Here is a 13,334-nt window from a genome sequence, read left to right on the forward strand (position 1 = left end):
CAGTGCTAATGAGGATATAGGCAAATGAGATGACTCTCAATGTCCACAACCAATGGGAGCACAGCCGATTAGGACATTCAGAGGGGGTCTCTAGCACCCCTTGCCCAGCATAGCTCATTTGTAGAGGCCATGGAATGGGTAGGGATCAGAGGTTTCCCTGATACAAAAAAAAGAACCAATTAGGTGTAGCTTTGGATTCCAACCAAGTAGCTACATGCCTGAACTCATTTAACTCAGTTGGTACAAGTCCTGAAGCAACTGATCAAATTGTGTCAGGTTTGCACGTTGGTTGGAATGAAAACCTGGAGCCAATCTGCCCTGCAGATGAGATTAAAGGCAACTGGCCCCCTGGTTGAATGGCAGAGGGTATTGGAGGGGGGTAGAGAGATGAACAAAAAAAAAAAAAATCTGATAACAGGGATGCTATTTATAGCCGTCTGACGGCACACGCGGTGTGTGACTAGTGCGTTGCCGTAGCAACACGCAAATGGGGGAAGCCTTGGCTGAAGGCGCGAGAGGAAATATGATGCAGCGCCCCGCAGCAGAAGCCCACGAGGAGGGTGGAGGGTGGAGAGGGGGCAGATGGTGGCAATGGGAGGGTGGAGAGCGCTTTCCCATCTACAGCTCTCACAGACACACAGCCATGACTACGGAACACGCATGCAGGAGAGCTAGCAGCTAGCTGAGCAGAAATGTTATCACAGACAGTTAGATCTGGACACTCATACTCATGCTGTCTCTCTCTCTCATGCTCTCTCTCTCTCTCTCTCTCACACACACACACACACACACACACACACACACACACACACACACACACACACACACACACACACACACACACACAACCAGAGAACACAACATATAACATCTATTCTTTCTATTCCTATTCAATGGACCAGTCTTAATAATTAGTGTATATTCTCCTGCAGCTCAGATAAAACTCCATTGGACTGTTACCCATATAAATGGATTAGGCCTAGTCCAGTCTGAAACAAAACCTCAAGGAAAATCTCTGAAAAAAAAGTCAAGGCTAAGCTAATTTTTATAAAAAGTAATACATTTTATAAAACATTAATGGCTACATTTCATATCACAAAGATGCTCTTTTCCAATTTCAAAATGCCTTGTGAAGAGCAATCTTTTGCAGTACTTATACAGCACCATGCACCAGATACAGCAGAGTAGAAGAAGTCATTACCCCCTCGAAAAAAGAGAAATATTGGTCTCTGATTGATAACAGAAAGTCTCAACGACAATGCGTGACCGACTGAGGGGATCTGACCAGTGCTGAGCTAACAGATAGTGACAGACAGACAGTCAGAAACAGACAGATGGACGGACGGACAGAGAGACAGACAGAGTACCAGCACAGGAGCAGGGACCGGCTCCTTGGGGCTGGTCACTACGTTGGCTTTGTTGTTGTTGATCTACACAGCGAGTGGACAGAAACAGAGAGACGCCTTAGACCACAGGAAGTCAAAGTGGTTGAGAAGAATAAAGAAATAAAAGAACTAAGAAAGAATAAACAGGAATTGAGAGATAAAAAGTGAGTGTGTGTGTGCATGACAGAGAGAGAGAAAAAATGAGAGAGAAGTCAAAAAAAGAGAATGATAGAGATAATTGTTTTGATTTGTGTTCACTAACAAGTGACCGTGTTAGCCCTGAGCTCAGATTAATCTGGACACTCCCTGTGAACAAGATATGAAAGGACAAAGTGTCGTTTCTCCCTTTTTGTCTGTTTCATGAACACTGCATCTCTACATGGGAAACTACAAAAGTGCCATAGGCATCTGGGAGAGTTTAAAGGCCACCACAAGACACAAATAGCCCTAAAAACAAAACTATTCCCTCCAGTGAGCATGCTGTCTCAGTCCTGGGGATCCAAAATGGCCACAGTTAGCAGTTTCCACACAGTAACAAACTACCGTAACTAAACTGACAAACAATAGAACCTTTCCGGCATAAAATAATGAGCCACTCAGATCAGGCAGACATTAAAGCAACGTTGATTTATTTATGTTCAATGAATAACCAGCTTCCGCTTCCATCTGAATGTTGACTCCCTCTGTGTGAATGCCAGTCAGCCAAGGCAAGAGACAGAGTCTGGCTAAATGGATCATAGATTTGTCCTGAGAACAAATGCCAGTCTCTGCATAGCATTATTTCCTTTTTGGAATGTACCCTTACTGTGTCCATTTGGGAGCAGAAGGCAGGTCTCATTGTTGCCACATGGATTATAGTCTAGGGGCCAGTGTCTTGTACATGGATTAAACCTAGTCTGCCTAGAATGAAAGAAAATGTAAATGAAAAATCTCTCAATGAAAAAAAGCTTTTAGTCTAGGACTAAGGTTAATCCATGTTCAAAGACTGGCTATAGAAGGGGTAGTATTCGGTGCACTCACAATACAATACCGACTAAGAACTGAAAAGACTACAATCGGTCATAATAATTAGCCTACTTCATATAAGCCCACGGAGATTATCAAAGATTAATACAGGAGTAGAAGGGGAACTCTAGGTAAGCTTGCTGGATAGCAGCCTAAGGCTTAAAAACCCCATATCGGAACTATTGAACTATATGGATGATGATACAAGCCACCAGCTATAGATGCCTCACCAAAATAGCAATATCTGCTGAATTAGACTTCCTTTTCTGAGGTGGCAGAGTGTGTGGCCAGAAACCCAAAACAAAGAGAAGGCACAGGATGAGTGAGAGAGAGAGAGAAAAGGAAAGAGTGAGGGGCACTGATATCACATAAAGTAAGGGCAGTTGGACACCAGTTCAAAAACACTTCATTTACCATGACAAAACAGATAGATATCAGGAGATGGAGGAGGCACCAAGAGAGAACAGAGAGGCACACAAGTGCACCTTAAGCCATCTCTCCACCTGTGTGTGTGTGTGTGTGTGGGGGGGGGTTTAGGAGGATTAGGCGGTGGAGGAGGGAGAAGTGGTAAGGGTACAGCGAGTCTCTTAAACCTCTGGCAGATGAGTGTAGGATTACAGATGCCATCCCCTGGCTCTGGCGCATCTGTCGCTTCGCTAACCTCTGCAGTAGCGGGAGGGGGGATGAGCATGGCTCTGTGCAAGGGGATTGCTCATATGCCAGGAACACGACACAGAAACACAGGCTGACCCGGCCTCCCCCGCTCCCTCAGAGGATGGCACAGGTTTATCAGACAAGCTCTGGATGACCCTGATCAACATGTGCAGGCACATGTGCAGGGTTATGGTAGGCTATGGTAGGCTGGGCTAAAAGCTAAGCTAAGCTAAGCTAAGCTAAGCTAGCTGCATGGAAAAAAGAAGTGGCTGTGGATGCGCAAGCGCCACTTGTGTCAGTGAACTTTGCACATGAGGTGTAGAGGGTGGAGGGCACAAGATGCCATACCTTCACTCCATCAGGCTTCTTGTTGAAGGGGGTCTTGCCTGTGGTGGGAGAGAGAGAAATAGGGTCAGTAAGATGAAGGGAGTCAGAGAGAGAGAGAGGGGGAAAAAGAAAGAAAGAAAGAAAGAAAGAAAGAAAGAAAGAGACATAAATAGTATTACACAGTTAGGCTACTGGAAAACCCAAGCTGACAAGCTGACACACACACACACACACACACAGACACACACTAATGATGCAGCCTATTTATTGGACTCTCTCTGCAGCAGGTGGCCAATTATCATTTCACACTCTGCACTCACAAGCTGACATGCTCCGACAAAGGTTACAGAATATGCACCGAAATAACAGAGAGAAGAAAGGAAATATGTCTAATGCATTTAAAAACAATGAATCCAATGAATGTTGGAGCAGAAAAGCTGCCTTCAAGTGTGCTCACACTCATCAGGTGTTGCAATCTGAGGTTTGAGGAAGACATATAATACCTTATGCATTACAATGAAACACAGACCAAAGTTAAATCGAGGCATACAGCTGTGCCGTTTCTGATCAACTCTCTTTCAATATTAAATAAACGGCAAGAAAGACCTGAATGAAATGAAATGAGCTTGTATAACAAAACAAAAAAACGGATTTTACTAGTTAATACTTTGAACAGACTGACGAGGCTAACCATGTGAAATGCAAGAAATTACAGCACTAAGTTTCCAATCAAAAGTGTACTACATATACTGGTGAAGAAACATGAGAGATGGGGCCCGTGAGCACAATGGAAGTCTGAAGATGCAGGGAGGGAGAGGGACACAGTGCTGGGACAGGAGACGGACAGATGCAGGGAGAGAGAGGGACACAGTGCTGGGAGAGGAGACGGACAGATGCAGGGAGGGAGAGGGACAGACACAGTGCTGGGACAGGAGACGGACAGATGCAGAGAGGAAGTGGAAGCCTTTGGACAACACCAGAAGCATATCATAACTGCCAAAAGGGGCCACGTAAAAGGTGAAGTGATGAGTAATACTAACAAAAAAGCCAAATTTAACATTTTATTTGAAATGGAAAGTTTTATTTTATAAGAAAACAAACTGCACACTTAGGAGTGCACTACGTGCTAAGAAGAGTCCAGAGTGAGTGAGCAGGGAGCGAGGAAAAGCATGCTCACCACCGTGTGCCATTCAGTCTTGCCCAGTCCTGCCTGCTTCTAAATCCACTGAACGTCTGACCGCAGCGCTGATGGGGGGACAAAGCTGCCACCGATGTCCCAAGCCAGAGTGATCTGTCTGATCACTGGCAGGTCATCCACACTATATCTCTCACTCTTTCTCTCTCTCTCTCTCTCTTCCTCTCTCTCTTTTTTTTCCCCTTCGACTTTCCCTCTCCCTCTCTCTCCCTGTCTCATACCCATCCCGCTCATTCCTCGTGACAGGAGAGAGAGAGCGAGCGAGACAGTTGTTTTAACAAAAGCCACAGATTTACCATGGGCAGGATTTTGGTTGTAGACATGCTGTCAAATTCCAATCATGCTATTCTTGAAATAGTCCATGTCATGTTAAAATGTAGTAGCATGTTCAATTGAATTAAACTTTGCTTTTGTTAGCATAACTGATCTCCTCAGACCATACGGTGCCTTTCAGGACTGGACTCATTTAAGTGGTCAACAGTGCCACTGTGCCACAGGTCTTGAGCTCGAGGGTACTTGGCCCCCACGCCGACTCCACCATCTCACCGACCCTTACAGGCTCAATATGAATAAACAAATTAAAGCATGTTTAATTCAGCAGGGGGCACTAGGGGTGCATATTTGAATTGCAATTCAACACCACTCAAGGTCAAGACGCCAAGCAGAGCTACACCCAGCAACAGTACTGGTGTACTGGTGCTTTGGCAAACGCAATCGAGAGCACAGAAGTCTCTCTGAACAGTCTGGAAGTAAAACACAAGTTGTGAAGAGAGAGAGAGAAATAGTGAAAAGAGATTAAAGAAGAGAAGAGAAGAAGCCAATACTTACTAGAGAAGTTCCGTGTAGCCAGCATGGTGGTGAGGATGGCACCCTGAAGAGAAGACAAGAGCGGTGAACAAACAACGACGTCAAACTCAGAGACTTCTCTCACAAATATGCTGCCCGTTAATTTTTAATAGTCTTTAGGAAACGTCTGGTAGAGAGAGGTAATGATTAGATCTCTAGAGGTGAAAAGTCCATCTTTCTGTCTAACTTTGCCTGGTATTGACTGCTGGCCGTATGCTTGTCTGCCTGTCTGCCTGTCTGCCCCTTCCAATCTGTGATCTTTATAGTAAACTCATTTGCTTTTGGACAAACATATTCAGATTATTCAGAAGAGGTGATACATGGTATACAATAACATCCGCTTCCCCTATGCTTTACATGCTTTCCTTTTTAAAAACACCAGATTAAGACTTCCAAAATCTTCCACCTACAGGGACCATAGCAAGCAACACTGCAGGGGCATTTGCCTTAAATTGGAAGGTTCCCTTGCAATGACTCCCAATTCATTGATGCAATTCCATTATCTAGTTGCTTGAAAACACTATGGTACAGATGGTCTGAATAACTCAGACACATCTGGGGCGTCTCTTCTTCCCAAGGAGAGGGGCTGATTGTGTAGGGCTCCTGGGGCTAGCTTTAAGCTGGACCATGGCAGACCATTGTCAGTGTTGTGATTATTTTTTATTAACTTGGGCTGGATCAAGGGGAAAAAAAACATTGCCAGTGTTTTGATTATTTCCACAAGCACAGGTAGTGTCAGGTACTGAAGACATGGACTGGAGCCTCACCTTGAGCTTCCTCCTGGCATTGAACTTCTTCAGGCACTCCACAGTCTCCTGCCTGTGCATCATGGAGGCCACAGTGGAGCGTTGCTGAGGGTCCGAGAGAGAAGGATGGTGCATTAGACCACCAGATACACTGTATATTTGTGTGTGTGTGTGTGTGTGTTTGTGTGTGTGTGTGTGTGTGTGTGTGTGTGTGTGTACAGGGATGCAAGGGTGTGAACAGGGATGGGCAAAAATCAAAATGTATTTTAAAATAAAATAGCAAATACCCTTATTGTAAGTGTATCAAAATAAACTACAAAATACAGTAGCCACGCCATGTAAGATAAAATATTGTATTTTTACATTTTGAAAAAAAAAAACTAAAAATACTCCTGGAGCATGACATCATGAAACCTTCTATATCTGTCTATTCAATCTATTCCCTTACCAGTACACTGACTGTTGATTCAGTGGACGGTGTTTGAGAGCAACAGCTTTTCTCTGCTTATGAGACGAGACATGCCATAAACCTACAGTCAACAGATCAACTATGCTGACCTGCCTGTCACATCTCATAGCCTAATACTGAATCAAAGATGCACTCAAAAAAGTCACAACTGAACTTGTCAAGTGCTAAAAGTGGAAAGTAAAGTCTCTGACATGGTTAATGCATGCCCAGATTGCTTGATATTGCACTGTGTGACGCTGTTAATCATTTTGTTTGGTTTTAACCAACTGGGTACCGTGTAAGAGCTAAATGGTGCTACACTGACGCCAAGGGGCATAAATATGAATGTTTCATTGTGTTGCTTTAGGCGATACATAGGGCAACCTTTTTATAGTAAGTATGTAAGTATATATACTCTTTTGATCCCGTGAGGGAAATTCGGTCTCTGCATTTATCCCAATCCGTGAATTAGTGAAACACACTCAGCACATAGTGAACACACAGTGAGGCGAAGCACACACTAATCCCGGCACAGTGAGCTGCCTGCTTCAACAGCGGCGCTCAGGGAGCAGTGAGGGGTTAGGTGCCTTGCTCAAGGGCACTTCAGCCGTGCCTACTGGTCGGGGTTCGAACCGGCAACCCTCCGGTTCCAAGTCCGAAGTGCTAACTAGTAGGCCACGGCTGCAATGTTGCAGGGCAACAACATAAGTGGTTTCACATGTTCCGATTGGAAGATTAATGTTCTCAAGAAACTTGAGGTTGGTGTGAGAGGGAGTGTATTGTGTGTGTGAGCAACACGCACTGGATCATCCTCCTGAAACTCTGCATCCTGATCACAAGTCAAGGCAAGTTACTAAGTCGGCGCCAGTCAGAGGCTATGTTCATTGTTTTGCACTTTTACGATGTCATCACATCACCAAAAGTATTGGTTTAACCAACAATATTTGGCAGCATTGTTAAACTACAAAAATGCAGACCTAAAAAGTCATTTGATACAAAATATGAGGCCATTTTTCTTCAGCCTAATAAAATACAAATACAAAATACTATTTTGTATTTGAAATCCATATTTCCAATGCATGCAGCATAAACGCTGCCCATCCCTGGGTGTGAAGGTGTGTCACATACGCAGATCCAGGGGTGCTTGAGCGCCTCGGCGGCGGTGATGCGTTTGGCAGGGTTGATGGTGAGCATCTTGTTGATCAGGTCCTTGGCTTCAGGAGTGACCGTGTCCCACTCTGGAGAGGGGAACTGGAGAGCACATTAAACACACCATTCAACCAAGAGCTCTGTGTGCTACAGTACTTTCTGTGTATGAGTGTCCCAATATGTGTGTCTTTGTGTGTCTAAGGGTGTGTGTGTGTGTGTGTGTATATACTTGTGTGTGTGTGTGTGTAAAGGAAAACTGCCATGGCATCACTATATAGGGAGCCCATTAGCCATCAAAAAGTAGAGGCATTCGTGTGAACTTTGTTTTTGGCAACATAAAGGCCTAACATAAAGACAAGAAAAAATCATAATCACACTTTGTTTAAATATCTATCCATCCATCTTGCCATCCCTCCATGTAACTACACATTCATCCCCTGGACATAACCATAGCAATAAAAAAACAAGAACTGGCAAAAGACCACACGTGAAGTTGACCAAACACTCTTGGTCTCTTGCGAGAGTTTATGTAAGAGCATAAGGTGCTTAGATACGGGTGCCAAATTGGGCACGTGCCACTGGGCTGTTCCTGCCACAAACCTTAGTGGGCACAATCTGTCTCAGGCACGGGCGAGGAGCCAGTCTGAGGCACTGGCACAGACTGCGGCCATCTCTTGTCTGTGTCTTTCTCTAGGTCTCTCACTCGCTCCCTCTGTCTTCACTGCTTAGGGTCACAAAATGTCTGGAGTGTCCTTGGTCTAGAACTTTATAAGGTGACTTCCTCAAGAAACTTGGCTCACAATATGCATGCACAGTATGCATAATACGTAGAATGTTTTAGAGTGAGTGTGTGTGTATGTGTGTGTGTGTGTGTGTGTGTATGTGTGTGTGTGTTTGTAATAGAGACTGATTGACAGAGCGAGAGAGAAGTGTGTCTATGTGTGTGTGTTAAAGAGAGTTAGTTAGATAGAGAGAAATGAAAAGTGAGCAGCAGAGAGACGTGTGTGTGCTTCAGAGATAGCGTCCTCATGACTCACGTCGTAGGCCCCAGCCTTGATCTGCTGGTAGAGTCTGTGTTGGTCCTCGTCCCAGAAAGGAGGATAGCCCACCAGCAGGATATAGAGGATAACACCTGGGGTTGGCACAGAGAGAGAGACAGAGAGAGAGAGAGAGAGAGAGAGAGAGAGAGAGAGAAAGAGAAAAAGAGAGAGAGAGAGAGAGAGAGAGAGACTGATTATTGATGCAACTGTTTAAACAAGATGGTGTTCAGGTAAGACCTGCAGCATTGTATATTTCTGATAGCCGTCTGTGTTTACATTCTAAATGATTATTTTTGTAAGTGAAAAATAGCTCATATACAGAATGTAAAACAGTTCTGTAAAACGGTGACAAATGATGTGAACAAGGGCCCATGACAAGCTTACTTGCTTTCTCTGATGTCTACTGTTTAAAGATGCTGTAAGCGTACCCACTCAGAAGACAGACACTTCAAATATGGATATGAGGACATCTGAATGGCCTCCAAGGTTATACAAATGTCATTGTTCTTGAAAAGGCTCCTTGTTTAAACTTCATTAGCCACATAATGAAAAGGGCTTGGTACTTGCATGCTCCAATCATGTTACTCTCTTTGATAAAACACTCTCTGCAGACCTAATCTAACATAGGTGCAACCCATATGACTAATTGGTGTGTTTTTGTGACAAACATAGTGTTATATGGTCAGGCCATATTGTCTAAACTCAAGACCCTCTGATCTTTTCTCCGCTCCCTCAAATGTCTTTGGTTCTCTTGTCCTGCTGTCGTCACCTGAATGAGGAGGACAATTATCCGTACAGGAAACGCTGCTGCCATCACAGCTGTGCTGCTACGGCTCAAGGAGGAGAGGCAGAGATGTGCACAAATGGACCCTTTGTTCTACAGTTAAATAAAAGCCCTTGTCCCTCAACAGGTGCACTGAGAGAGCAGCCACTCTAGACATGGGCCTGGACAACAGCAACAGTGGAGGAGGCTCGTCGTAGTTGAAAGGGTCAGAAGGGTCATATTGTATTACTACACATGGTATTGCCCATTGGTAACACATATATATAAACATTCTGCTATAGTGTGATGAATGTAGAGCACTGACAAAATACACCACACACGCGCATCAATACAAATACATTTATCAATACAAATCCATTATGCACACACCTATATACTCATGCTCACATGCACCGTAGGAAGAGTGATTCCCATGTTTTAAAATCTTATTCTGACTTCAAGAGAAACACCATGGCACAAAGCAAGTGTGAGTAATGGCATCAGTAGAGGAGCATGCTTATGATTCATTTCACATCATAATTACATCATTTGTCACATTCTGAAGTTAATGATGTAGATGGGGGGTGGGTGGGCGGCTGGGTGAGAGCTCTTGGCCTGGTGCCAACGTGGATGGGCAGTGTGGGTGTGAAAGAAACAGACACAGAGAATTATGACCAACATAAGACACACTGATATATGCACTGGACAGGCCGAGAGCAAGTCATCGGGTCTTAGTCCACTTTAGGTAGTGGCCTTTTCCATGAACACAATGCTTATTATTTTGTGCAAATGTGTGTTGTTGTATTGACCTTTTATTACTGTTAATGAACTACGTCTATCATTAAAATAAAACAGAAACAACAGACCAGTGTGATGTGCGTGATGTTGTGGACTGATCAGTGTGATGTGCATGATGGTGTGGACTGAGCAGTGTGATGTGCATGACGTCGTGGACTGAGCAGTGTGAGGTGCATGACTGTGTGGACTGAGCAGTGTGATGTGCATGACTGTGTGGACTGATCAGTACGTACCACAGGCCCACATGTCCACTGGCTTCCCGTAGGGGTCTTTCCTCAGAACCTCAGGTGACAGGTACCCGGGAGTCCCAGCAAAACCTGTAGCAAAGACACGATAAAAAGATGTTCACTTAACCATGTCAGAAATGAACAGACATCTTGAAGAGGCACAGCAGGGTCACACTGGACTGTTTGATGTTACTCTCAGTGTCAAGTCAGTCAGAGACTGTGACCGGGGCTGCCAACATCATTGTGGTCCTGAGCAAGGCATTTAAGCCACGAGTTACACCAGGGGACTGTCTCTGTAGTTAGTTCACTGTAAGTCACTCTCGATAAGAGCGTCAGCTAAATGACAAACAATGAAATGTAATCTAATGTAATGTAATATAGAGAGACACCTTTACTCAACCGCTTCAAAAAAGGAACAGAGACCTAAAGAAACACAGTCATACTGAACTCGTATGCTTGGTATTACGGTCAGATCACAAAATAGTTATTTTCCCTGCTAACAAGTGAAGGAACCCTGCAGTTGCCCTTAAGTCAGAATTAAGAATAACTGTAATGGCTTGAATTAGGAGAAGAATGTGAAAATCTGCTCAAACGAACCGACAGGCAAGTCTGGAGCAGAGAATCACGATCTGCGATTAAAGCGCTCTTAACAAAAAAAAAAGAAAAAAAGATTGGCCCCAAAATCCCTCCTGAGGGAAATTACGCGTGTCTTCTTTTTCGCAGGGATGCAGCCTAATTCTAAAATAACCAGTTGGTTCTGTCCTGACCGCAGGCACACAAACTCATTGTCTGGGTGCTGGAGCGCAAAAGACAAAAATGCCCCATAGGTGACCAGGACCACAGAGGATTATCATAATTATTCCTTCAATTCCATGTAGACTACGGAAAGTACGGCGTCAGATACCTTGCCACGGTACACCTGATAGTGTGCTGAATCCTATCATCAATTCTTTTTTTTTCCAGCCCCATAAAGCCATTGAAATCCAGTTTCATATTGCGCAAACACAACATGTTATGAGTCTCGTCTAAATGAAAAATATGAGTCACGTCTAAATGAAAAGTAAGTAATAATAAATCCATTCATCATTTGTTTTGTTCAACAAGTTGACTAGGAGACTGATAGACTGGCAGACCGGGCGAGGAGACTTACCAAACCATGCCTGCTGATCCCCCTGCACCTCGATGGCAAGGCCGAAATCCGCCAGCTTCACCGCGGCACCCTTCAGTTTGCTGGCCAGGAGTAGATTCTCTGGCTGTGCAGCCAGAAACAGGAGACAGGAGGCTTTAAATGAAGCTCTGCCACAATAAGTCTGCTCTGCCACTATGCTATACATATCTGTGTGACTGGCTGTCAAATTATCTGTGCAATCACTTTGTATCATACCATATTAATGTTCACTGTTCTATTTAATAACATTTAGAAGAATTATAATTATCACTTGTGTGAAACCAAAATGTAACAGTGTTTAAACAGAGTTGGATCACTACAAGCTCCAAGGTTATGCACAGTCTGGTTTAACTACTTCAAAACATCTCAGGGAAAGCCAACCAACCAACTTGAAGTAATAACAACATGTAGAATAAATTGCATTGTTATGTTTGACTAAGAGAGATCTGTGCATAACCTCTCTTTGAGGCTTTGAAAGAGACCAGGAGGATTCTGGATAAGGAAATCTGTATTTGTTGATATCTAAAGACTCGTTATGCAACAAAATAGACAAAATAAGGAAATAATGCTCTGTTATTAATGAAGTTGTGTATACTGGAAAATACACTAAGGAGACCTCTTTAGACATGTGACAAATACAGATCAGTGCATGTTTGCAGTGTTAAAAACAGGGTCATTTGTAGTCTGTTATACTATGGCTGTCAGGGAACAGCAAGGCACATTACATGATAAAGAGGTCACAGGGGTGTATTTAAAGAGTGCATGGTTTACATATCTCATACATGTCAATCATGTTTAATACTGAGAATAATCCATAGATTTACTGCAAAACCCTGATGAAGCAATCCATGTAAGAAAAATGCAAGACTGTGCTTATGGCAAGGCAGTGTCGTTCTGCACTTTCTTAAATGTGCCATGGATACAGCGAGCAGGGTTTTGAAATAAAGCCTGTGCAAATTAAACTGAGTATTACAACAACAAACAATGTGACTGTCTTCCCAGTGGCCCTCAGTGAATATACCCCTACGTTGACCGATTTTTCACAGTGCAGTTAGTAGGGCATTCAAATTGCAATCCGTGCAGTTCAGAGGGCTAACATGCTATGGGGGAAGAGTGTGCCAGGAGTCGTTGCCATGCAGCCAATGCCAGTGCATCCACCAACCCCCAATCCCTCACCCAGCAACACAACCCCCTACCACCCGCACCACCCCCCCACATCCCCATCCCCGCAAAACTGAGCTTTTTATTATGTTACGGCAGGGCGCCCGTCGACACATCGCTTGCCTCCCACACACATATTTTCCAACTGAAGCTTTGATTTATAAGGAGAGAGAGAGAGAGAGAAAAAAAAAGGAAGTATAGCAACTGTGCAGTTAAATATAGAGACACAGAGGAGGGGGAGTAAGAAGAAGTAAAGAAAGAAAGAAAGAAAGAGAAAAGAAACAAGACACTACCCTGACAAAATGTAGCAGTGGATTGAAAGAATAATAATGACAGAGCTCCACACAATAGAGGTCCAAATCTAAACAACACTTGCACGAACGAGTGAAACAAATAATAATGAGTCCAATCAAAACCACAAT

General features: G+C 43.8%; 1 protein-coding gene across 16 annotated transcripts in view; it reads right to left on the bottom strand.

Moving 5' to 3' along the window:
• The window catches only part of camk2d1 (calcium/calmodulin-dependent protein kinase (CaM kinase) II delta 1), an 86,182-nt gene that overhangs the window by 12,467 nt on the left and 60,381 nt on the right, over positions 1–13,334 (bottom strand). For 8 of the 16 annotated variants that reach the window (XM_048236847.1, XM_048236845.1, XM_048236850.1 and 5 more), the window contains 8 exons: positions 11,734–11,836; positions 10,590–10,673; positions 8,793–8,887; positions 7,735–7,857; positions 6,180–6,263; positions 5,395–5,437; positions 3,393–3,430; positions 1,368–1,430 (listed from right to left, as the gene is read on the bottom strand). In XM_048236847.1, the coding sequence (XP_048092804.1) occupies positions 1,368–1,430; positions 3,393–3,430; positions 5,395–5,437; positions 6,180–6,263; positions 7,735–7,857; positions 8,793–8,887; positions 10,590–10,673; positions 11,734–11,836 (633 nt within the window). Of the gene's footprint in view, positions 1–1,367; positions 1,431–2,620; positions 2,657–3,392; positions 3,431–5,394; positions 5,438–6,179; positions 6,264–7,734; positions 7,858–8,792; positions 8,888–10,589; positions 10,674–11,733; positions 11,837–13,334 lie in introns of all 16 variants that reach the window. The other 8 variants (XM_048236854.1, XM_048236853.1, XM_048236856.1 and 5 more) reach the window with 2 other exon arrangements.

Source organism: Alosa alosa, chromosome 24, assembly GCF_017589495.1.
Source record: "Alosa alosa isolate M-15738 ecotype Scorff River chromosome 24, AALO_Geno_1.1, whole genome shotgun sequence".
NCBI classification, from domain to species: domain Eukaryota; kingdom Metazoa; phylum Chordata; class Actinopteri; order Clupeiformes; family Clupeidae; genus Alosa; species Alosa alosa.